The sequence below is a fragment of the Phasianus colchicus genome, chromosome 22, assembly GCF_987193195.1.
Source record: "Phasianus colchicus chromosome 22, bPhaCol1.hap1.1, whole genome shotgun sequence".
Taxonomy (NCBI): Eukaryota; Metazoa; Chordata; class Aves; order Galliformes; family Phasianidae; genus Phasianus; species Phasianus colchicus.
The window spans coordinates 5,457,721-5,483,336 of NC_143457.1; the positions used below are offsets into that span (position 1 = coordinate 5,457,721).

The 25,616-nt window shown below is 47.8% G+C and overlaps 1 protein-coding gene across 3 annotated transcripts; it reads right to left on the reverse strand.

Moving 5' to 3' along the window:
* Positions 1 to 1,380: 1,380 nt before the first annotated feature.
* On the reverse strand, positions 1,381 to 25,596 carry LOC116242510 (uncharacterized). Of its 3 annotated transcripts, none has more exons than XM_090123159.1 (14): positions 24,793 to 25,596; positions 19,341 to 19,415; positions 18,777 to 18,826; positions 18,103 to 18,156; positions 14,321 to 14,471; positions 11,821 to 11,903; positions 9,098 to 9,250; positions 8,708 to 8,986; positions 7,885 to 8,036; positions 6,066 to 6,268; positions 5,589 to 5,653; positions 4,413 to 4,577; positions 3,669 to 3,753; positions 1,381 to 3,029 (listed from the first exon to the last, which is right to left on the reverse strand). In XM_090123159.1, exons 1-13 carry the CDS (start codon positions 24,977 to 24,979, stop codon positions 3,676 to 3,678), a joined length of 1,695 nt encoding a protein of 564 aa, XP_089979285.1. In that variant the 5' UTR covers positions 24,980 to 25,596; the 3' UTR covers positions 1,381 to 3,029; positions 3,669 to 3,675. The 3 variants fall into 3 exon arrangements, with proteins under 3 accessions (XP_089979285.1, XP_031469157.2, XP_089979286.1); XM_031613297.2 differs by having other exon boundaries at positions 1,896 to 3,029; positions 3,682 to 3,753; positions 24,793 to 25,583; XM_090123160.1 differs by having other exon boundaries at positions 1,897 to 3,029; positions 3,682 to 3,753; positions 18,103 to 18,152; positions 24,863 to 25,578.
* Between the last annotated feature and the right edge of the window lie 20 nt (positions 25,597 to 25,616).

Below are 25,616 nucleotides of genomic sequence, written 5' to 3' on the forward strand. Positions count from 1 at the left end.
AATATGCTTGATCACATAAAGAACGAGCACGTGATCCTAGATAGCCAGCATGGCTTCACCAGGGGAAGGTCATGCTTAACTAATCTTGTGGCCTTCTATGATGGAGTGACGGCATTGGTGGACGAAGGGAAGGCAACTGATGTCATTTACCTGGACCTGAGCAAGGCCTTTGACATGGTCCCCCATCACATCCTCATCTCCAAACTGGAGGGAAGTGGATTTGACGTGTGGACAACTAGATGGATAAGCAATTGGTTGAAAGGCCGCAGACAGAGGGTGGTGGTCAATGGCTCTATGTCCAGGTGGAGGCCGGTAACGAGCGGTGTCCCTCAAGGGTCTGTCTTGGGACCGGTGCTCTTTAACATCTTTATTAATGACATCGATGAGGGAATGGAGTGCACCCTCAGCAAGTTTGCTGATGACACCAAGCTGAGTGGTGCAGTCGATACGGTGGAGGGAATGGAGGCCATTCAGAGGGACCTTGACAGGCTGGAAAGCTGGGCTCGGGTGAACCTAATGAGGTTCAATAAGGCAAAGTGCAAGGTTTTGCACTTGGGCCGGAAGAACCCCAGGCACCTGTACAGGCTGGGGGGAGTTGTCCTTGAGAGCAGCTCGGCAGAGAAAGACCTAGGGGTCCTGATAGATGAGAAACTTAACATGAGCCAGCAGTGCGCTCTGGCAGCCCGGAAAGCAAATGGGATCCTGGGCTCCATCAGGAGAGGGGTGGTCAGCAGGGATAGGGAGGTGATTGTCCCTCTCTACTCTGCTCTTGTGAGGCCCCATCTGGAGTACTGTGTTCAGGTGTGGAGCCCTCAGTACAAAAAAGACATGGAGATTTTGGAAAGGGTCCAGAGGAGGGCCACGAAGATGATCAGGGGGCTGGAGCACCTCCCCTATGAGGACAGGCTGAGGGAGTTGGGTTTGTTCAGCCTGGAGAAGAGAAGGTTGCGGGGCGACCTCATTGCAGCCTTTCAATATCTGAAGGGAACTTACTCCCAGGAGGGGAATAAACTCTTCATAAGGGCTGATAATAGCAGGACACGGGGAAATGGTTTTAAGTTAAAAGAGGGAAGATTTAGGTTGGATGTTAGGGGGAAGTTTTTTACTAGGAGGGTGGTTAGGTCCTGGAACAGGCTGCCCAGGGATGTTGTGGATGCCCCGTCCTTGGAGGTGTTCAAGACCAGGTTGGACGAGGCTCTGGGCAACCTGATCTAGTAAAGGTGTATGTTTGGTGGCCCTGCTAGGCAGGGGGGTTGGAACTACATGATCCTTGAGGTCCCCTCCAACCCAGGTCATTCTGTGATTCTGTGATCTCACACCTCACTTCAGCTGTGCAGTGAACTCAGTTACATGAGCAGCTATGGCACTGGGCTTACAGACCTTCTCCTGGACCCCCTGAACAGCCTCCAGCTGAGATACCAACCTGTACAATGAGCATAAAGCCCCTAAAGCAGCATTTGTCTTCTCCAACGATCTGCGAGCTTTTAACTGAGGTGTGGGTGCAGAAAACGCTTTGCAGCCAGGAGCTCTCAGTTCACGTCCTACCAAAAGCCTCATGTCTTCCCATGAAGAGGTCTGTTTTCTCACATGCTTTTGGAACAGAGATGCAAACTGCTGCAGTGAGGTTCTCCTAGTGTCAGTGCATGGCTACATCCTCCCGGTTTCAGAAAGCAGCAATCAGGTCTGTGAGGTCCCAACAAGATGTTTCCTCAAAGTTCCGTAACAGCCAGCAGCACCCCCAGCTGCCCTGATACTGCAGCTCTGGGGAGAGGGCAGCAGCTAGAAAAGTTCTTGTTGCTTCCACATAACACAAGCAGAGCCCAAACACATGAACTACTCCAGACTACCCCTGAGTTTGACTTGCTTAGATTGCACTGGTAAAAAAAAAAAAGCAAATAAAATAAAAACAGAACAACCAGAAAACCCTGACATGTTAATTTCAAGCTCCATTAGAAGCACTGGAAGAAAAAAAAAAACAAACAACCAACACTGCCTGAATGAAAAAGACCAGACTTACTGGGACATAAATGTTGTTTCCAACTGTCTGGAAGTGCCACAAAACGCTCCCCAAAACAAGGCTTTAAATTCTAATGCAAACAGGGAACAAAGATCTCTCCTCTGAGCTTTATCACGATGCTCCCCCACAAGCTGTTGGATGGGTGTTCGTGTCCCACTTGGGGGGATCCACACCATCACAATGCTGTATGAAGCAAAAGGACTATTCAGGCAAACAGAGACTGTGCCACAAAGTGCTTCATTCACCCCAGCAGGGCAGCCATGGAAAAGAGAACTGCAGAACGGGTCACAGGGAAGGATCCCTGCACTGGGAAGAGGATCTCCTCATTTGTATGCACATACACACGTATGTTAGCTGGCACGTGGTACTTTCTTCTGGTGCTCATGGCCAGCCATCACCTTGACACTGCTCCAGTCAATTCCTCTCCACCCTGCCCTGATGGGAGCAAAGGACGTTTTAAAGAAACACTACTGAGAAAAATATTTTATAAGACAGATTCCTTTGTATTAGCCATCAGTTGATTAACTCCAGGGATCAGCTCAGACACCCTCCTTTTGTAGTCCTGCACCCCTCCCCTGCCCGGCCAGCAAAAAAAACCGAACTCTCAATCTAGGGAATGGATGGGGAAAACAAGAGGGTCAAGGACTTGATAAATCAACAAGTGCTTCTTTTAGAAGCAGCAATATAAAGTTATTCAGACAGTCTGAGGGCACTTCCATGCTATTGAGAGGCAGCAGTGGCCCCACGCACGTAGATATGATGCATACCTGCAAACACCATGCTCAGTGCCTGCCAAGGCAGCTATCTCCTCCTGCCTTTGTTCTGGGCTGTGCACAGTACAGCATCCAGTTTCTGGGAGGACTTCCTGTCCTCTCGTTCCTACTGCATCCATCTTCAGCATCTCTCAGTAGTAATCCTTCTTGCCATCAGTTCCCTGGATGCCTGCATGGTTCTTCTGCCCTTGGACAAGTTCGAGGTCATCATTGTCATCTACCTCACCGCCATGGTCCTCCTGGGTGCAAAGAAAACAGCCAGGAAGGAAAATCAGCAAGGTCCAGCTGGAAAAGAGACCCTAACAGACAGCATCATGCTGCTTCTGAATAGAGCTGTTCTGCTATACCAGCCCAGCTTGGGAAACCCAGGAAATCAGGGAAGAATTCAGTTCTACCAGGGACCTTTAGGTAACGCTGGCAATGCACCAAGAAGTAGAGCTAAGAAGCCATGTTCATTTAATGAACACTGAATAAACTAGCATTGCAATGCCATTTTAACATCTCAGCCTGTTGCATGAGAAGATATCCTACCTCCATCACATCTAAAACTAGTGTAACAAATTCCACCCATGATGTGCAGCAGGCAGCACAGCATCTCTTGGCACCTTTAGGTCCAGACAGTCAGCGCACAAGTCAGGTTCTTACAAAGGACAAGGAGAGCTCCCCTTCTCTGGGGTCCCTAACACAAGGAAGACATGGAGCTGTTGGAAGCCATAGGTGTGTGGGCTCCAGGTTTGTTCTGGAGACTCATCCCATTGAGCAGAGACAAAACTGAAAGCAGTGCTCACATCTGCTTCCCTAAAAGCTGAGTTGTGGTCAACACCTGGCTACCAGTATACTCAGGTAACAATTTCACTAGAGAGGGAAAGAAGGGAAACCTTGGTGTCATACAATTTCTTGTTCCTGATCTTCTTGATAGTCATCCATTGGGTCCTCCTTGGGCTTGACAGATCTGCCAGCATCCTGGGAAAAATAGAAGGTCAGACATTGTTAGCTCCAATCCAATCCACTTCCACTCCCTGCAGGGAGACAGCTCTCTGGCACTGGTGCTTCAGGTCTGGAAGACACCAGACTACAGCTCAGAAATCAGGCAGTGAAACAACCCCACATCTACTTGTGCTTTTCTTCCCACTGTAGAGGTCTTTGTTCTCCTCCTTGATTACATTGGCTTGGATTTATTTTTTTTAACTTCACTATTGATCATGATTTTAGAGCCTGACAGATAAAACACTCCTTTTTAAAACAAGCAACGCTCAGCTGCATGTCAAAACAAGCTAACATTTCCCTGATGCAGAGTCTGGCTTCAGATGGCAAGAAGCACTTTACAAGATAAATGGCTTCCACCTGCAAGCAGGCAAACAAAAAGTCAGGACTCCTGCACCTTGTCACTGCTGTCAAGTTTGCTGCATGCCCAGGAACAACAAGACTTCAACAAACAGACACAACAGAACAAATTCTGGTATGACCCACTGATCCTTAGGAAAAGGTTTCTCCTGCTTGCCCCATCCCCGCAATGGGATTATTGATCAGTTTCCCCTAGAGCCCTTAAGCTCTCTGCCTCCCCCCCATTCACAGCTCAGCATCCCTCCCTAGCCCCTGCTGACTACTCTCACATCAGTCACCTTCAGTGATTTCTCCTTAGACTCTTCTTTTGCACTGGGTTCCTTGAACTTCTCCAAACCTCCCACCTTCTCTTCAAAGTCAGGTCTCTCCAGCTCAGCTTCCTCAAACTCATCCTCGCCTTGGTTATTGGGATCCTGGGCAGGATCTGCAGCATCATCTGGCATCTGGACAAGAAAAGCCTCTTGTAAGTACCAGACAAGATATCTACGCGAGATGCAGAGGCCAAGATGAGCCCACCCTCCCCAACTGGGAAAAGCTGTTGCCCAGAGTTGACACAGATTTCAGGATGAAGGTTCATCACTACACGATTAAGAGTACAGGAATATTGTTCACCCAGAAGAGAACGCTGATCACTCTTAGCAGTATTCCCCCGCCTTTTCCCCATTCTCTAGTCCTATCTCAATCTTTCATCTGCTCCTTGCAGTTCAGGCTCTTCTCATTCAAGCGGTAATGAAGCTATATAGGAGGCACAAAAGGATCTTGCTGCAGGCTTCGTTTCTCTCTCTAGAGCTGGTTTCTCCTTGGGAGATCAATTCACTGTCAGCGCAGAAAGCAAAATAGTTGCAGGGCTGTTTTGCAGCTGACTGCTTTCCCAGAAATGTTATCAGTAGGTTCTCTCTTCTGTATTTGACCAGCTTTACAAATATCAAGCAGTTGCTTTCTACAAATTCAGTGGTTCCCTTTTTACACTTCTCTTGAGCTTCAACCTCCTCCAGTACCTTTCTGCCCATTCAGCTCAAATCCAAGACAGTTATCCTCCCACCACACCATATGAAAGAGGTATCAGCCCTCTAAAGAGAGTTTGGCACTATCAGTTCACTGTGCCATGTCAGTCATCAGCAAATTACCTTCAGTTTTACAGAGAAAATACTCAGCCAGCCATATTATTCCTACTGCTAAAAGGTTTGTGTTTGCCTGCTTTTTTTGAAGTGGGGGAACTGAGATGAAGAAGCACATTGAAATCTAAGAAGACAGAGCCAGTGTTGGCTCAGCACTTCGCCAGTCATACCTTTAATCAAGCAAATTGATGGTTTTAACCCCAAAACCCTCCGGAAGCATACAGGAGTTTGGAGTTGCATGTCATAAAGACTTCTGGGAAAGCACCTATTAAAGTGGAACAGTGGATTTTTATTCAGAAGAAGGAAACCTGATAACAGCACAGCAGTATTTCTTACCATGGGCTCCTGAACAACAGTCTCTTTCTGAGAATGCAAGGTCTCCCTCTCAATCATTCCTGCATCTGCAAGGAAGAGGGACAGTTATCAGCACAGTCTCTGGATTAAAGACAAAAAGAGAGCAGTGATACAGACTGATCTGGTAATCCTTATAATGCTTACAGGATGCAAGTCATCATTTCAGTAGGATTCTCACAGGAGCCTCAGTTCCCAGCTTCCCTCCCTTCTGCATTCAAGCCCTTTGAGTGCAGCAGAACACCTCAGCAATATTCTCAGACTGGACTTCTGTACCCCAAAGCCCATCTGGCTCCCCACTGGCTGGGTAGCTGTAATATTTAATTGCTTTACCCAGGCAATATCAAGATCTCTGTGGAAGCTACAAGTCATCTTTTAAGCACATGCAGAAAGCTTTTCTAGCTTCCAGCCTTGGCAGGCAATATATTAGTGCTGTACAGCAGAGGACTGGGGAAACCATACCCATTTCAAGCTCTTCATTATCCGTCCTTTCCTTCTCTCCTTCCTGATCACCTATTTGATTCTCTGCCCCTCTCTTCTGACTGGATGGCTGTGAGCTGCCCTTCTGAGTCTCTTGCCCAGGCCTGGGGTTGAGGTGAAGGCTCTTGGGATAACTGTGCACATCATCCATCTGGGCATTCACTTTGCTGACTATGTCCTTCCAGCTGCAGCAAAGGCACAAAACAAAACAGACCCCACCTCGCCACCTCAGCATATGCAGGAGATAATTTCAAAATGCCATTTAAAGACAGCAAATAACATGTAATGCACGCAGAAGTCTGTCCTATAATGTAATGCCTCAGCTTTAGCAGCTTTTTGAACCCAGCATATTACCACCACACATACTTCCAGTAAAAAGCCCAGCCTTTAGCTCAGGTTCCCCTGTTACAAAGCCATCAACACACAAACTGGCCATCAAGAGTCTGTCTGGAATCTGCTGGTCTCAGCCACCCTGTGCAAGGGTTCTTGGCACCAGCCACATGGCCTCTTCTGCGATTCAGTGTTACTCTTGGCATTGATACCTTCTGAGAAAGCTGGCTTATGCACTCATACCACAAATAACACTCAGTGTAAACAACAGCCTCCAGCTGCTCAATAATTTCTTGATGATAGATCCAGGAAAGAAAAAGCATACCATATTCTTTGCCTTTGAGAAGTCATTAATCAAAACATGGCCAATGTTTGCATTTTGTGTTTCACAGAACAGTGACAACATCCTTTCTAGACTTGGAGCAGCCAAAGACAGGCCAGTCTGCTGCCCCAGCTTCAGCATTTGCCCTCAGCTGAAGGCACACAAACCCCTCCCTGGATGAAGGCAGCACAACATCTGTGCTGTCACTGTGTGCTTGTGCAGATGCTGTCTACTAAAGCAGCGTGACATTACTCTGAGGAAATATCTTCAGACCTCTTCAGAGAACAATCTCTAACCTGAGAAGTTTGCAGGTTAAGTGAACAAACAGATACAGGGCAGAGAAGACACTAGTGGAATCTGGCTGATAGTTTGGAATGAAAACCAGAAGTTATTATCTGAAGCTATTACTTGAACACACACCGAGGACAAGTAAATTATATAAGGAAGCACTATTTTCATAGTTAGTTTTTGGATTTTGGCCAGAATTCAATGAATGACAGCCTCAGAAAAACATTTTCCTCCTTTTGCAAAGCAGCCTGGTCTTCTGTAAGTACTGCTGAGACAGAAAGCAGTTCCTCCTGTGCCTGTTCAGCAAACAGTATGATTGGATCCTGGACCCTGCACAGACTCCCAGAACCTGCAGTAACACAAGAACTGCACTGTGGGAGTTGCCCATCCCAATACTGGCAGGGCCCCATCACATCCTCCTCTGAAAGCCCCTTCCAAGCAGCTGTCCTCCCCACAGCTTCCCTCCACAGTTATCCCAAGAGCAGGTCTGGAGAACACCTTATGCTCTGTGACCAGGAGGAGAAACAGCCTCAAGGTACAGGGAACTTTAATACTGAGGGTTTTAGCTAAGCTCAGGAAATTCTAACAGTTCCAAGTTTGTTTGTTTTTTATTACTGTAAGCCAGCTTTGGTCCCCAGACATGGTTAAACTGGTTTGCCTTCTCCAGATGAAGCTGACGTTGATACAAACTACATCATCTCAAGAGCAACTATGCAGGAACGTGGGACAAAAGCCTGCATTTTCTGGTGGATTCTGTGTCCTCATTTCTGGCATAAGCTTTTGCTGCTTTATCCCATTCCAAATACAGAAGTCTTAGGATCACAGGTCTTGGAGAGCAGAAGGGGGCTTTGCATCACCAACCTTTGCATCTGCACTGGTTTGCTCCCTGTTGAGTGACGGTTGTCTGTCACCTGGGTTTTCTCAGCAGCAGAAGGTTGTTTCAGATCAGACAGTAACAATCCAGGAGCTTGGCTTTCCTCATGGCTGCTCACCTGAATGCGCATCACCATGTCCTGCAGAGAGGGCACACAAATGCTTTCAGCATATACACAAGCTCCTAATCCTACTGTATTCTTGTAGATCTTCCCCCCTTACATTTGGGCCAGAACATCTTTTTCTAGAGAACAGACTCAGAAGTGGCCCAGAACAAATCCACAGCCCTGTCCAGCCACACCCTGGTATGAGAGGTCACTCTCCTTCCACACAGCCAAAAGGAAGTGATTTGAATCCTATGCAATCTGGACTTCCCTCATCTGGGGTAGCCACCACAAAAGGAACAGCAAAACCACCTCTTACCAAAAAAAAGTTGCAATTATAATAGTTACTGTAATTGTAATTTAACTGTATGTTAATTGTCATGTTGTCAATTACTGTCCCTTGCTGTGCTCCCTAGCAGAGACCACCAAATTTACAGCAACTCCCAAGCGTTCCCATGGCCGCTCACAACCCTGAATTCAGATGTGAATCTCTTCTTATTTCAGTGCAGACCACAGGAAGCAAGCAAGGATAATGCAGAAGGCAAACCCAGTCCCCAGTGAACTGATTTCCTTTTTCAAGGGAGATGAATGCTGTTCTTTTTTTATACAGGCTTTTGAAGTGAGACAAACTTAGCAGGCCTGTCCGGTGCCCAGACCATAGAGCCTGCTTTCAGGGAAAAAACAAACCCTGGGTCTGCAGAACATACTGGGTTTCCATTTGGCAGGCTGTTCACAGTTCGGGTGAATCGGATGATGTGACCATCTCCATGTCCCGCTGGCCAGGCTGGCGGAGCCTCGGGTGGTGAATTGGCATCTTGCAGTGGGGCTGGGTGGGTGAGGGGCACGTTCACCTGGGACCTGAGGCCATCGTTGCTGTTGAAGCTCCGGCCCTGCAGCACAGGACCATCTGCCTGCTTCCGAACCCCAGAGAGCTGTGATGCCAGCGAGCTCCCTGCAGGGCGATGCTCTGGATTGACTGGAAAAGCCTGCAGAGAAGGAAGGACAAAAGTGAGCTCCAGAGGAAAGGACTGTCCTCCCCCAGTTCAAAAGCCCCTAGATCATCTGGAGAAACTCCCAGTCCCCCAGGACCATCACACCTTCTGCCTTGTGAGCTGCAGTTGGCTGTTGCCTGGATCCAGAGGCTGCTCCTTCAGCACCTGGAGCTGCTGCTGCCCCTTCCCTCCTCCTCCTTTGAAGCTTGGCATCTTCTGCAGAGCTTCCTTGAGCTGTCTGAACTCTTCCATTTGGGTCTGAGGGGACAAAAAAATCAAGAGAAACCTTACATGATGATAACAGGGTTGCAAAATTCCTTGCTGAGTTCTTACAGCCTGTTGTGCAGCTCAGACACACTGCAAAAAAAAGACAGCCACGTGACGGGAGATAATCCACAATCATTAATGGAAAACTCCAGTTAGTCTTCAGATTTCCTTCCAGATCTCACAGGTATTCTGCATCCCCCTTTGCCAGTCTTGCATCTTCTTTTATTGCATATTTTTACCTTAGAAACAGTGACACATAACAGCAATGCTTTGGGCAATGCTATTTACTGCACAAGCCATTAATGTAATTCCTGCTTTTGCACAAAATAATCTCGTCATGGCTCTTGTAGGCTCCCTCTCCTCCTGTTCTTCTCATACACTTTCACATCAGCTTTTTTTCCTTCTGTGGAGGCATTTCTCTGTAGATATTGTCAGCCCCTCCAAGACGAACACAATTGGCATAATTCCACTTGACAATTCAATTTACTTTGTGAGACAAAAGAAAAAATCAATTCTCTTGGACTGTTCAACAAACACAACGCTTTTTTCTCTACTGCAGCATATTTCCTCCAGCTCCAACCCTGAAAAGTAGGACTTGGAAAAGCTATTCAGGAAAAGCTCCCCACTCCCCTTATTTATAGGGAAGTGAGGGGAGAGAGTTTTTCATGTGCCTGCCAAGGTACTTGGGAGTGGACCAGAGTGGGGACTGGGCAGAGCAGGAAAAAGCAGCAAGGGAAGTTTAGCAGGAAATTAATTCCTGAGCAGGCTTTGTTGATTTCAGTTCTTCCCCCTGAAATTTGACCTTAAGGCAAAAACTGAAATAAAACAAAAAGCCAATAAAAAGATCCACCAAAGCTGGAATAAAAATAGTGAGGAAGAGACAAAAAGCAGAGAGCTGTTCAGGGGATGTAGCCTGGGTAAGGGACTGCTTCCAGTCAGAACAACCAAATGGAAGCAAACCTGTGTCATACAGGACAGGGCTGAAGGGTTGCTGGTATCCCATCCCAGCAAGCTGTATGCACTGTGCTCCATTATCTTGTGCCACATTTTACCTTTGCACAACAACTGATGTGACAGCTATTGCAGGCTCAGTCCTCTGGGTAGGGCCTGTGAAACACTTTTGCATCTCTGAAGAATGTATGTGGCATCTAGAGTGCAAATTGCTCCTCTGTAAGCCATCCCCTGCCTGAAGAGAGCCAGAGCAACAAGAGGACCCAGCAAAAGGCACCACAAGGAAGCAGGGCTGTGCTGGGAGAGGCTGCATGCCCATGGGGCCCCTGATCCTGCATGTGGCACCCAGCCCCACCAAAGAGGATGTGATCCCTTTCACCTTGGTGTTATGAAATACTAATGAAATGCCAGAAAGAAATGATCAGAAAATGGAACAGAAAACTGTAGGATTTAACAGTAGGCTCCTTGTCAAAAAAGATCCAAAGTGTTTTCTGAACTCATTGGATCAAGCCCTACTGCTTCCCAAGGAAGCAGAAATAGCAGAGCAGACAGATGGCTGGAGCATGGCTTTGTAACACAACCGTCTGGTACCTTCAGAACAAGGAACTGAGCTCTGTCTCCCACTCCCTGGGCAAATCCTTTTACTCTTTGCTCACTTCCACTTTTGGCAAGAAATGACAGTAAGCTGTTTCTTGCAAACTGCTGTTCCCATTGGTCACAGTGCTGAAGGGGCCGTGCATTAAGGCTGGCAGCACAGAAGCTGCCATCGTGTTCTTCAGTCTGCAAGCACTCAGCGTGGCAGCCTTAACTATCTCTAGCCAAGTTTTCTTAAATACTACTCAGAGTATGTGCAAGTTTGCACACTTGGTGTGCTGATTGCTTTCTCTAATGCAGCATGGTAATTTGGATTGGTCCTACCAGCTGTGCCCAATGCCATGGTACTCAGCAGGAGTAAGCAGCACTGGGTGGGGGCAGAACTTCTGCTGTGTGCTGGAAAGGCTCACACAACCTTCAGAGCTCGATCACAACACCATACCAAGTGGACTCCATGCTCTTCTGCTGCTTCCACCTGTGCCCCTGGCCTCCGGATACAAAGCTTCACTCCAGCTCTTCCATTATGGAGCTGTGACATCTTATTTACAAAGCTCCTTCTGATACTTTTCAAGTTCTGACGTTCTACTAATGCTTCAAAAACAGACATGGAAGGAGACCCTTCCTGTTTGTACTCCCAGCAAGCTAGTCAAGGCATTTCTGCATTGCTGTATCACTCTGCAGTTAATTTTATAAGCATAAGCAGAGGCAATTTGTCATCATTTATGGTGAAAGAATTTGAGATGCAAATAAGTGACAGGAAGCATCCCAAGGTTGGGAATAAGATGGTTCATGCTCATTTGCATATCTTTATTTTCAGCTACTGGGACAGATTCCAGGTTGGAGAATTTTACTTGTCCAGAAAGCCTTTAGACAGCTCCTCTAGCACTGTCATAGGCAGCTTCCATGTAGGAATAAAGCTGCTAAGTAGGTTTATTATTTAGAGAGTGTTTCATGGTGCACAGAGGCCCCAGTGTACAGCTGTCCCACGTGGCCCAAGATGCCCCTCTGTCCATTACCTGGGCATTAAGTAGCTGAGAGTGAACTTCTTGGTGGGCCTTGCGAAGAAGTTTGCTCTCTTCTCTGAGTTTAAAGACTGTATCTGCAAGAGAAGAACAAATTTAATTGAGGAGCTGTTTCTGCAATCAGTGTCTCTTCCTTACCATAAATTCCACCGAAACCTCAGAGCTCCTGAATCCACCCTGCAGATCCAACACAGAGCTTCCCTCCAGCTGCACAGAGAAGCTGAGCCTTGAAAGGATCGTGCAAGCAAAACAAAACCACGCAGGCAACATACAGAAAGCAAACAGGACAACTTAGTCCCCAGGGATGCTCATTCCCATGCTGTTAAGTAGCAAAATTGTGCCTTGCAGCTCCCAAACCAGGGTCCTTTCAAGCTCTTTGCATGCTTAGTGCTTCAGTAACAAGACACAATAAACTTATGTTTCAGTGCCTTGCAGATAATTGTGTACCCTCCAATAAAAAGAAAGACAGCATCAAAAAATGTCAGCCTTATTTTGGAGCCCGAAGCTCTCTCAAAATATCACCATAACCGTGCACACAGTGATTGCCCTGCAAAAAGGCATTGCTGCATCTGCCCTGACAAGAAGGGAAGTTTTCTCCATAACAGGACAGTGCTGTAGGCCAAATCACGTGCTTGACTGCAGCTCAACAGTGGCTGAGCTGTTATTACAGTGGTATATCACAGAATCACAGAATTGCCAGGGTTGGAAGGGACCTCAAGGATCATGAATCTCCAACCCCCCTGCCACACGCAGGGCCACCAACCATTCCACCTAATGCTAGACCAGGCTGCCCAGGGCCCCATCCAATCTGGCTTTGAACACCTCTTTCTTAAACATCCATCCCTGGGACAGGACAGTGCCACTGAGGTTGCATGCTGCGTTCTTCCCTTGTGGTGAAGACTGTTAACAACAGCAGGAACAAAAAAGGCTCCAGGACTGCTACTGCTAAGATCTCTGGCCATGGTGTAGACTTCCCCCAGCCTTCAAGAGAACCAGAGGCCTCTCTGGTGTAGGAGAGATGAAGCAGTTTCACTGAGCCAATGTCTCAGTCACATCTGGGTCTTCGAAGCATGTTCAAAACCTCGAAATCAAAGCCTTCATGCCAAGATAAGAGGCAGAAATGTGAAGTCTTGCTCTGAATGCCATCACCACGGGTTTTTAAATCAGTGGCATCAGTAAGACAAAAGTTTCAATTGTAACAATGTGGTCCATTTATCTGCAACACAAGCTCAGCAGTGATCAAACCCAACCCTCTGCCTTCAGAACAGGTTGTGCAGGGAAAAATGGAAAGTGCAAAATGAGAGTGGGGGAGCAGCAGAGGACAGGCTGTGCTGGGGTGTGAAACGCAGCATAAATAGATGGCAATTTTTACAAAGTTGAGGAGAAAATAGATCATAATGCAGCAGGAGGGGGAAGATGCAAACAGGATTAAAAAGGCTCCTGTTAGCAACATCAGGAAGCTTCAGCAGGCTCGGCAAGAGCATATGTTAATATCTTGTTAATTAGCAATCAAAAAACACTTCTGGAAATACCACAAAGTATCAGAAGGAGAGATTCAGAAGAATGGGGCATGAACACCCCAACAGCATCACAACCATTGGGCCACATGGCACAAGAGCATCATCCCCACAGTCTACACCACATGTGCATAGAAAGCTTTGTCAGCAACATGAAAGCTACCCAAAGCTCTGAAGCAAGCTAGGTGACCACAAGGAGCTACTAAACCTAGTTCAACTGCTGAAAGCAGCATCTCATGCTTCCCTGAGGGCTTCAGCCTTCTTCCAGCATACCTGGGGCAAAGGTTTCCTTTTCATAACTGAACCTAGCACAAATCCCTCAGTTCCACTCTAACAACTTGGAGCAATGTCCTCTACTCAGATCTTTCTCGTTCTTTATTCTACCTGCTGACAGAGGCACGTCTTCGATCACCTCTCCTTGGGACATATTATAAATAGAAAGCATTTATGGAACATAAGGAAAGAAAATGAGGTATTAGCAACACTGCTAGTTCTGTATCTGCCACCTCTCAAGAGGCTTCCTTGCTCTTTTGTATGCCACAGTCATCAGTACTTTCTCTTAAGGGAAAAGTTAGTAGCCGTCTTTGAGCTTAAAGCACAGAAAAGAGATAGGATGAAATAAACAGCTGCCTATTAAAGCAGGCAGAGAATATTAATATATCTCAGCCTTAAGCTGACCTTCCTGACTAGCTTCTGTCTTCACATTGCTTTTCTGAGTGTTATTCTTTCCTGTGGCAGAATTAATTTTCTTACTCCATTGGTGGCTGCATATTTCAAGAAGAGAGATTGAATCATATATTTAAGTCTCGCTTACCTGTGTTCAGGGCTGGCACTGCATGCTCACTGTCTCACATAGGTCCTCCTACAGTGTCTGAAGATCTTTTGGGAGGCCTGAAGAACAATCATTGCCCTCTCCCTAGCTCAGATCTTCAGTCTTTTCCCTGCCTAGTGTTTTCTTGGCTCTCCATCATACTCACCTTGCAAATTTGTGACTTCACTATCCTTCTCCTGCTGGAGTTGGGCATACTTCTGGCTATGGGTCTCCAGTGTCTTACGGTGCTCGAGTTTCAAGCTATTGTGCTGCAGCTGCAGGTCAATCAGCTGCTTCTTGACATCTTCATGCTGGTTCTGAATACAAAAAGCAAAGTCAGTACAACAAAGGAGGAGAAAAGTAATCTAACTGTTGTCAAGTGTTACTTGAGTGCCTGTTTAATGAGTTGCTCGGAGGGAAGAGGCAGAAGAGACTCTGGTTCCTCCAAAAAGGTAACTAAACATGCAGAATAAAAAAAGTGTTGTTCTTATAGTGTAGGAGGGATGTAAAATGCCAAATAAACTGAAGGGAGGTCTCCTCAGAAGCCACTAAAATGGAAGAGAAGGGTGCGAGCAAGTCCACTGCTTCATGAAAGAGAGATGGGGACTCTGGGACGCAGCCAAGAACACTCCTCCCTCAGCACTCAGCCCTGCTGATATCACACCAAATGACTCTGAAATGCTGCATAAGTCCCAGGTCCTTTCCAGAGTCCTGGAGATGCTGAAGGACAGCATTACCTGCAAGGATGTTTCCGTGGTACAGGTAGCACCAGCTATACTGTGTTACAGAGCAGAGCCACATCTCAGTGCAGCCAGAGATGGGCCCACACTCCTCCTGTTAATGTGGGGATCAGATGCCAGGATAACAGGACTCTCACAAGACCACAGACCATATTTGAAGCAGGCCAGAACTCATCTGATAACAGCTTTCCAATGCACTTCTGTCTCCTCCTCTCACTTCTGCAGAGCCCAGTAACACAACACACTGAGACATCCTTTTACTGAGACCCACTGAACCAGAATTCACCTCCTTTCAGGTTCCCATGGTAACCCAGAGACACTTCCACATGCAGTTTGTCAACACCAATTACATATGCAGATGGATTGGCTCACAGGTGAACCCTGGCCTCTCCACACAGCAGCTCCTCAGAACTCAGGCAGCAATTTCAATTGGCCTTTCCATGAAACAAATGTCTTTTTTCCTTTCTTCCCCTCTCTCTTTTTTTTTTTTTAATTTAGATGCTATCGATGCTGGCATTTATCCCCAGTAAAACAAAGTGTCTGTGTCCTGGGCATTCTCCCCTGGAGCAATTATCCTCAGCTAAAAGAAAAGAAATAACTACGCTCCAAAAATAAATGCAACACAGAAGAAAAAGCCTTCAGTAAGGAAGGGTTCCAGAGAGAGAACAAAGAGGGTGTTGGGTTCATCAGATCACAGGATCAGGAAGAAAAATAGAGAATTAAAAAACTAAAAAAAAGATTCCTGCTCTTGCTTTCGGAGACTGTGGGTATTTACAGCTCCATCAGAGCTGTGGGCAAAGAGCAGCAAAGGGGAATCAGACCCCTCAAATCATTTTGATGCTAACCATCTCAGAGAAGCCACCAGCACTAGCACGTGAGAATTGGTTTTAACACAAAACCCTAAGCAAGTCAAGGAATCTTAAGCCTCATCAGCTCAGGTCAATTAATTTCTGGCCCATATTGTTTCTGATATGCATAATGTCTGTCCCCATACTGCTCACAGCCAGGAAGAAGAGGGAATACTCATCCTCTGATAGCAGCAGGAGACTGAAGAGAGAGGATTGCCTTGGCTGAGGTCACTCAGAGCACCTGATCCTGGTCCAGCTTGTTAAGCACCCAGAGCATCCTCATTCCCATGTATGGTACTCAAGTATACAAATTTCAGGAGGGACCCAAAGATGCTACGCTAGCTGGTAGCTGCAGGACAGGTTGTGCAAATACAGAACCCATGCCACCATCACCTTTCACTATGACCCTGCATATCACTGCGAGAAATCAGCTCGTTTATGTGAAACAGGGAACCCCTCATCTCAGCTGGATGGACTTTTGCCAGTGAGACTTTGCATCCCACATTCCCACCGGGGTTTGAGAAGATACAGCTGCTGCACTGCTGCTGCAATTCAGGCACAGCATCTCACCACCATGCCTGGGGAAATGAGCAGGGATGGGAGGAGAGAGAGAATGAAATAGAAATCCTTGAAAACCACACATTTCTGCTACAGTTTAGAAGGCAGCTTTGTGGGCTGCATCATACAAAAATAGGAACAGTGGTTGAATGCCTTTGCCCACAAGTAAAGGAAGGGCACACCTCACTGCAAGTTTCTAGGTTCCTGCAGATTCAGGAAGCTCATGTGAACAATTCTTTGTTTAAAGCCACCCGCCTCCTTGCCTGCATTCCGGGAGTGCTAGGAGGCATTCTGCAGAAAGATGTTAAAAAAAAAAAATTCCATCTCCACTCAAGAGGGTGAAAGGAGTTATAAGGAGATGAAATCCGGCCCCAGCAGGCAACTGCTCCAGCTGCTATTTTTGGACAGAGCCAAGCCCCTGAGATCAGTCTGCCTGTTGCAGACGTTAATCAGACACAGGTAACTTCACTACAGATCAGAATGACAGCTCAGGAGTCAAGTAAACGTGATCCTTTTTCTCTAAGCAGCAAAAGGCAACTGGAGGCTACAGAGCTATCTGTGGAGGCAAACCGTGACCAAACCTGCCCCATACAGCACAGTGGCCACAAACACAAAAGCCAGATATACTGATGTGACTTCATCCGAGTCTTTGGTCACACCTGGGACCTTCACCTTAACAGGGCTAGTTGCTTCTATTCAATGCTAAACATCCTCAATCACTCATTTTTGCTTCCTCAGTAATGATTGAGTTGGCAGCAGTATTCCTTGTGAAGAGGATAATCCATGTGGGGAGCATTTTTCACCTGTGCTCCAAAAACAAACATTATTCACAGCTCCATAGCTAGCTACAAGCTGAGCTGAATGCAGCATTTCCAGGGGAGAAGCTGCAGTCCACCAGACTTCAGTCCCAAGGGCCCATCTTTCTTTCAGCAGCTGTAAACGTAGTTACAAAATAGATGAAAAATTTATTCCAATAAAAGGAAGCAAGAGAAAGGGAGCCAGGATGAAGTGCTCTCACTGTCCCTGTGAGAGAAGCAAGCTGGACCACGCTGCTCATGTTGTAGTTGCTATGAGGACAAAAATGACTGAAGTGTTCCCAGAGTCTGCAGAGCTGGATAATGCCCAGGAGAGCTGCACTTCCCTCCTCCCAGGGCTGGGATCCAAAGGCAAGCAGCTGGGCGTCCAGCTCTGTTCAGTGGTGCACAGTGCTGCTGGAAGTCAGCCTGCTCTCTGAGCCCCAGTCACCATTGGGCTGAGAACACTCCAACTTGAGACGTTAAGAAAGTCACCAGCAACAACAGACCACAGTTGCAGTGCGCTAACAAAACTCAACTTTAATGTTATGTTACAGTTCAGGTAGGGCACACGATAAGATAAAAACCACTATGAGCCACTCCTACCTGAGCTGCTTATGTTGCCTCAAACATTCTCCTATCCTAATGAGGCAAGCTGCAGCAAAGAGGCCCATTTTCATGGTAAGGAACACAGAAAAGAATATGCTGAACAAAACTCCTGCGTGATAAGCTGCACAAAGACCACCATTGAAATGAGGCATACACCAAGGCTGTAATCTGATGCAAAGTCCAACAGAACAAATAAGAAAACTCCCATCAACCTGAATAGGCAGGAAGGAACGTGAATCAACACCACAGTGTGGCCTCCTCCCTCTGGGCTGGCACTAGCTGCAGAAACCCCATGGTCTGTCCCAGGCATCTGTGGTAAGGAACAGCCCAGACCTGCCTTCCAGGGCACTTTCTAACTTGCAGCACACAGTGAGCACTGGAACCAGACCAAAATCTTACCTTCAAGATCTTGTGCTGGGAACTGAGGGCCCCATATCTGTTCATAGAGTCTTGCTAGGGAAAAATAAGTAAGAGTCAGTAGTGCCATTAAGTCTCAGAAAAGCCAAAAGCTCAGCTGAGTATGAACATGTCACTTAGTCCTAGAACAGTACTGAGTACACTGCACATCCTGAACACTCTCCATTTCAACATTTTCCTGTCAACTTTGCCACTCACAGGCCAGAAGAAATCATTTGCCTGGAAATGGCAAGAAAGAAAGAAAATGGATAGGCTTTGCTCATGGCCTTTGTTCTCCATGCTCCCTGCAGTATATATTGAATTCAGCTCCCCCAGGACTCTTCTGTACCATGAAATTCTCTTCTCAGAAGAACTCCTATTGCCTGCAGCACAGGACTCCCTGCCACACCAACAGCTGACAATCAAGCCTTCCACTGTGCTATCACACAAGAAAGTAAGCATAGTAGCTCTGGCACAACACAGTCTCTCCCTAAGGTGAAAGAGATCTTCCAACACCAACAGCCTTGCAAAATAAAATCAGCCCAAGTTTTACTTGCACTTGTCATGTCATCTTCAAGACAGCACCCCAGCCTTATAAGCAAGGTAGTACTAAAAAACATTCTTACACGTGTCCATGCAAATATACATGCATACCCTGAGGAATAAACAGTACCTACCTTCTCCTTGTTGAGAGCTTCCTGAGCTTCTAATTTGTACACTAAAAAATCTAGAAATGGAAGAGAAGACAATTAAATGAGCAGGGATTTACACAGACTTGCCTGTGAACATTTAATCTTGTACATCAGCTTTAGAAGATGCATCAGTCTGTAGTGTCCACATACCACCAAGTGCAGGGATGCCAACATTGTTAACCAGCCCTTGTAGAGCTCAGCATCTTCAGATCACTTTGAAGAAGTTTACTATTTCCAAGAAAAAAGCAGTCTAATACCGGATACAGCTATCTCTTCTAGAGTGCTCAGACACCACATCATGGGTGCCATCACTCACAGATTAGACTGAGAATACAGACAGGGATATAAGAGAACAGAACCCACCCTCCAGCTCACAAGCAATAGACAAGTCACCTCATTATTCCCTATTCACATTCCAGGGATGAGCCTCTCCTGGTGAGTGTTAAGTGACATACACACACTGTGCTGAAGGCAAAAAGATGCCACACATGCATCTGCCCACAGCTGGAGGGTTGGCTGGCTGCTGCTCCACCACTCGTGTCAACTTACCTTCCTTTGTCTTTTTGTGCTCCCCTCGCTCCTTCTGCAGGGATCGCTCCAGTCGGGATCTGTGCTCATACACAACTGGGGAAGCAGAAAGAGGCAGAGCATGAGATAAACCCTGACATTTCTTCCCAGACATCATTCTGCAGGTCATGCACACAGGGACACACCTGGATCTCAAGTCCTCCCACAGATCAGGCCAGCAAGTGCCCAAGCAATTAGACATGAGCAATAGGCCTCTTTTGTTTCCAATGGGTTTGCAGCTCTTCCTGTTTCTGCACTCAGGTTTCACTTAGGAACCCACGCTGTGAGCTGGATATAGTGGCCAGTGGCTGAACTACGTGTTTATGGGCCAAGTCCAATTCTAGGACTAAGACAATCAGAGACCGCCAAGTTCTCCGCTCCGCACCAGCAGCATGCAAGAGAGATGTTTTCTCCCCTTCTCCATTCCAACCATTAACTGGCCCTCAAGAACATTAAGGAAGTGTGCCAGCAGCTCTCTCCCCCATTAGATACAAAAGAGCATCTGTGCTCTGCACAGAGGAGCAAGAAGATAGAAGGACGAGACTGCTTTGTGCATTGGCCACATGACAAATGGAAGTGCCAGAGAAACCTCCTGATGGATGATGATTTTAATGCACTCTGATGCCTGAATGCTTACAAAGAGCAACCCCTGAACCACAGCACTCTGCTGCAACAGAAGCTGCTCCATCCCCTCTGTGCAGAGATTGCCACATAACAGCATGGGGCTCCAAGCAATTCAGACACTAGGGCAGTAAAATCTCACTTCCAAAGCCAAGGACACTGGGACAGATCACACCATGGGTGCTGCACAGTGTCCAGGAAAATGAACCAAGGGGATTGATATCATCACACATCCTAGAAGTCAGGCCAGGACACTTTCATAAATAATACTGCTGATCAACTAGGAATTGCAAGGCTGAGGATCAAACTTAGATCAGAATAGCCCTCCCTGCCTTACCACCTGCAGGTCTCATGCCTCTGCAGACCCTGAAGGAAAACAAAAACCACCCAAAGAAAAGCATCTTGTTGTCTCACCCTTTTCTCTCTAGGAAAGGAATTCTAGCCACCCATCTCCTCAGCTTCCACTTCTGCAAACAAGCAACTATGAAGTTCACAGCTATTCACTGATAAATGGCAGCCCAGCACCACTCACATCTCATAACCATGTGTGGGTTTTAGCCTTCAGACTCCCTGCAAGCGAAGCAAAACCCAGATGTCAGAGTGAGTTGGCTGTTTCTCACTTTAAATATCTGCCAAGCCTTCAGCAAACCTGCAGGCAGAGCAAGGAGAGAGCAGAGACTGATCACAGCACAGCGACAGGAGCGCTGGGTGCACAAATCCAATGCGGCATTGAATGAAGTGGTGGAAAGAAATACTCTCCAATACCTTGCATACAGACTTGCCTCTCTCACAGTCTGTGCTCCCACACCACTTCCTTCAAGAACTTCGAGGAGCTGCTGCTCTGAGTGTTCCATTGGATCACAAAAGATCCAAACCTGGTGGCTTTACTAAGGAGACTCACAATGAATGATGTTTTTCTTCCCAGCTGGAAATGCCTCTTGTGCCCAGAAAGAGAAACCCCAGCTGGTTTAACTCAATGACTTTTAAGCTAAATCATGACACTGGCTGGGTCCAAGGTTGGGATCTTCACAATACTCTGGTTTACCAGCAACAGATCCGTTGCTATTTACAGTCATCTCCAGCAACAATTGAGAGCTTGAGCAAATTAGGGAAAGAAGAGGGATAATTCAAGCCAGGAATAATAAGGGGTTGAGACCTAATGATGTTGGAGATGGTTATTCAGTAGTTCAGTTCTTTCCCAAGCCACCTGGAGGCAAAACCCAGCCAGGTAGGGCAGCAGCTGACACACTGAAGGCCCAGTTTCAAAGCACAAGCTGAATCCAAATACCTCAGCATCCTATTGTCCCCCATGGAGCAACCTCAGTACTTCCAGATGGTGACTTTTCCTGGACTGAAATCAAGCATCAGCAGTACAAGACAGACCAGCTGGCTCTTCCTGGAGTACATTTCTTTTAGATGCTGCAGGGATGAGGACTGTTTTTCAGGCTTGCCAGCTTGGACTTATGGTGAAACAAGCTCAGTTCAACCCCAGAGTGAGGAGTGATGCCCCAATCACACCCAAGCAGTTGCCCCTGAGGTAACCTCCAATGAGCAGACAAGGAGCTGTCATCTCCCCCACTATATCACCAGGTCTGCACAAACCAGAGAAGTTGGACTGAGCTTTGCAGAGCTCAGCAGCTGCTGCATAAAGCTGTCTTCCTGCTCACCTCTGTAGTGGGACCCAGCAACAGCTCAGCACGCCAAAATGGCACTTATAGCTTCAGCAGACAGGAAGCCAGGAAGTCTTTAACAATTTGCAATCATAAGAGGGAATGGAGGGTGATTGGTGCCTAAAACTAGGCTGGAATCCAGCCAGAACTCAGCAATAAAGCACTGTCACCTGCTGACAAATGAGCTAAAAATGCAGAACTTGAACTGCTGAAACAATGAAATCCCACGCAGCGTCCTGCCTTTGGGGAAGGAGAACAGGCCGGGCCTTTCACAGACATGTTCTCATTTTATGAGATCTCAAAGTGCTGGGTGACTCTGCAAAGGGGTTGTTATCTCAGCTGTGCTGAGATAAACATCTGCCAGGGAGAGTTTAGGAGATCCATGACAGGAGGAGAGTGATTCCAGCTTCACAGGCAGTTCCAGCTAATCACCTAGAGAAAGCTCTCTTCTCAGTTACTCTCCTTGCTGTAGGCACTGAATACTCCTGCCAGCCTCCACCCCATCACATCACAGCCGACAACCCACAGCACCACTCACTGAGCAGCAGCCATACTCCAGAATCATCCATAGCAGAGTTCTCCATGTCCCAGCACTTCCAGCAGTGTCCGGGACCTGGTAAGGAGCCTCCACATGGTCTCAGACACACCCCCACCCTCACCCAACAGGAACACTGGTGAGACAGGGACAGAAAAGCCCAGTAGATCGCTCCTTGTTGCCAACTGGACCGTACTGAGAAGGGAGCAGGTTTCTTTTTGCATGCTGTGTTTTACACTACAGCAAGATCAGTAGCTTTGCTCTTATTCCGAGCAGGAGAAGATAAGGCCCATTCCCCAGGCTGTACGTGGGACAGGCATGGCTGATTCAAGACAGCTCCAGACATTCAGTTCTGCTCCCTCCTCCGCTCATTTTTCTTTTCACTTTCAGCCACCATCAGCACAACCCATGCCCTTTCAGCTTTATTTACAGAGACAGAAGCATTAATTGCACTCAGGTGTATGAATAATAGTAAATACAGTAAATAAACAGCACCAAAATCCACCTCATAACAACACAATCTTTAGCAGAGCTGGAAAAATGAATCAGATGCAGAAGGCAGTTGAAGCCGTGCACCAAGGCAGAGTGGGGCACAAGAGCCCCCAGGGCACAGGCAGCCAGCTCCCAGCCACAGCCAGGCATGCAGTGTGCTCCTACCTGCCAAGCACCTCTCCCACATCATAAAAAAAAAAAAAAGAATCTTTGACTCTTAAAATTGTTGGACAAGTGGCTTCTGAAAATACAAAGCGTATCCATGGCAACAACTGTATTTAGGAATCGGAGGACTTGCAGAGGGTTAGAAACCCCAGCAACAGGCGACAGCACTGCTATTCAAACATATTTTGAGAGGAAAAATACTATGAGCCTGTCTCAGCAGTTGGCTGCAGCCAACAGAAGCGGGGTTCCCTGAGGCTGCTGCTGTCAGCCTGCTCCTTAAGGAGCCAGCCCCTCTCCAGGGCAAGCAAGAGATGCTGACGTACCAGAAAGGAATGTGGGCCAGCTCCTGCCCTGCTGGTGTCTGCATCTCGAACACGGGATGCAGGAGGAGACTGCAGGGGCTGTGCAGCACATCAGGAGCTGCAGGTGTCTGAATGCTTCATGGCAGAGTAAGAAGAAATGGAAGCAAACTGTAAGATAATTGCAATAAGCCCATACACTTGCTAGATTGATTCACAACACTGTCTCTCAAGGAAACATACTTTCAACAAAACAAAACAAAACCCAACAAATCCAAAACCACACCAGCACACACATCACACCTTCCTTCCTGAATTCACAGGTAGAAATGCACAGCCCTGAGCACAGGAAGCTTATGTCCAGTGCTCAGTTTGCATCATGACGCTGCACACAAAACCACCTGAAGAGGCTTAACCCAGAGCCCACGTATCTTGAGCCACAAATCTGGGGTATTTCCAGCCATGCAGCTGATAGAAACAATGTCACTTTGTGTGTGAACAGAGGCCATAACAGATACCCTGCATTTGGTTTTAGTCCCAGGAAGAGCTCTGGATTTAAATGCCATAATCTAATCCTGCTCACTCTGAGAAAAAAGCTCTAAATGAGTCCCTGACCTCAGGGCACTGGCACCACATGCCAGCAGCATCGCATCCACATAAAAGCTGTGCTGTGAGCACTCCACAACAACCATCCTCCTGCACTACACTCAACCACTAGCTACACGAGTAGATTTCTACCCAGCCTCTCTGCAGCGAGTTCAGCAAAACCCTCTCCAGAGCCCAAGCCCAGCAAGAGGTGCTGGCAGTGTGGCTCTGGCATGGGCAGGAAGAATCGAGTGTGCAGATCTGCAGAAGAGAGTTCAGCAGTGGAACTGCATAACCTGTCCTCAGCCTTCCCTACTGGAACATCTCCACAGGCTACAGCATCATTCTCCCACAGGCACACAGCTCTGTAAGCAAGGCAGACTGGTGGGAATACATACACCATGCTTGCTTTCCAGCAGCTCTCACCAGAGGATTGGGTTTTCCTGCCCTCACTGCTCACCAGCCTGTACCTGGTAAGGGAGCTTGGAAAAGCCCATTCACCACCTTCCCTGTTTTCTGTGGATTGTTTTTTTTTCTTTTTTCAAGTATCCACTCAACCCCAAACAGACTGGCAAGAGCCACAAACCAGTCTCAGAGAAGATGACAATGGGTTTGTTTCCTTGCAAAGGAAACAGATGAGACGACACGATGACAAACTCTACTGATGGACCCCTTTTGCCTCTTCATTCACTTTCTGGATCTGGAGAGCAGTCAGGTCTCACAGCCTGCCTACACAGGTCCTGTTTGCATTTTTCCTGCTCCACATTTAGAATGATGCAGGGTTATCTTTTGTGGTCAAAGAGAACTATGAAGAGAAGCAGAACGGGTGTGATGCTTCACTCCCCACTTCAGTAAATGCTGTTCCCTTTGCTGCTGTGTGCAGCAATTCAGCCTCGAGGCCGTTTAACTCCAGGATGCAAAGCTGGAGGGGAAAAAGCAGGGGACAGCATCGTCTTAGAGCTCTTCAAAGCCAAAAGACGAACCTCACTCCACGAAGGCCCCCCACTCATCGCTGGGCTGTGCTGGAGCAAAGGAAGCTCAGCAGGCGCACGCAGCCGCTCACTCACCTTGGAGCTGGGCAGACAGTGCTTCCTGCTGCTGTTTGTATTTCTGGGCAAGAGCTTCGGCACTCCTCACCTTCTGCTGCAAGTGGTGGTACAGGAAAGCTCCCGAGCCCAGGCACGCCACTGCCAGCAGGCAAAACCCGGTCTGCAGGAGCCCCTTCTGCCTCCTCGAACACATGCCGGTGCCCATGGTGGGGCTGAAGCAAAGCGATGCAGCGCTGCCTTCCTGGCGCTGCTAAAGCATCTGATTCTTTTTTCTCCCCCAAACAGCTCCTTCGCTCCAGAAATCCACAGATCCCTCAGGTTACTCTCTGCAAGATTCGATCCAAGTCTCGCCTTCACTCCTCCCCAGCCCCCGGAGAAGCGGAAGATGCTCCAAAAGCGGTTTACTCCTCATCGCCCGGCGGAGCGCAGCGCAGCCCAACGCCGTTCGAGCTGCGCCGCATTCTTCAGCTGTGAACCGCGGCAGGGTCCGGGCCGGGAGGACCCGGCGGAGGGGGACCAGGAGGAGGAGGAGCAGCAGCAGAGAAACTTTTGCTTCCCATGTGCTGCAGAAGGAGGAGGGGAGGGCTGTCCCACCTCCCCCTCTCCAGCACCGACCGGAAAAAATAAGCCGTGGGATGAGGAGCGCTGCTGCTCCCTCCCCTCTGCTTCCCTCCCCGCCTGCGGCTGCCGGGAGGGCCGAGAGGAAGCGGAGGTCCCGGGGCTGAGAGAGAGTCCTGGGGCTGGGAGAGTGCCCCCGCTGCCCCCAGAGCCGGCACGGAGTCCTCGGCCCCTCCGCCCTCTCCCAGCCGCCCGCCGAGCCCACTGCGAGCAGTAAAGCAGAC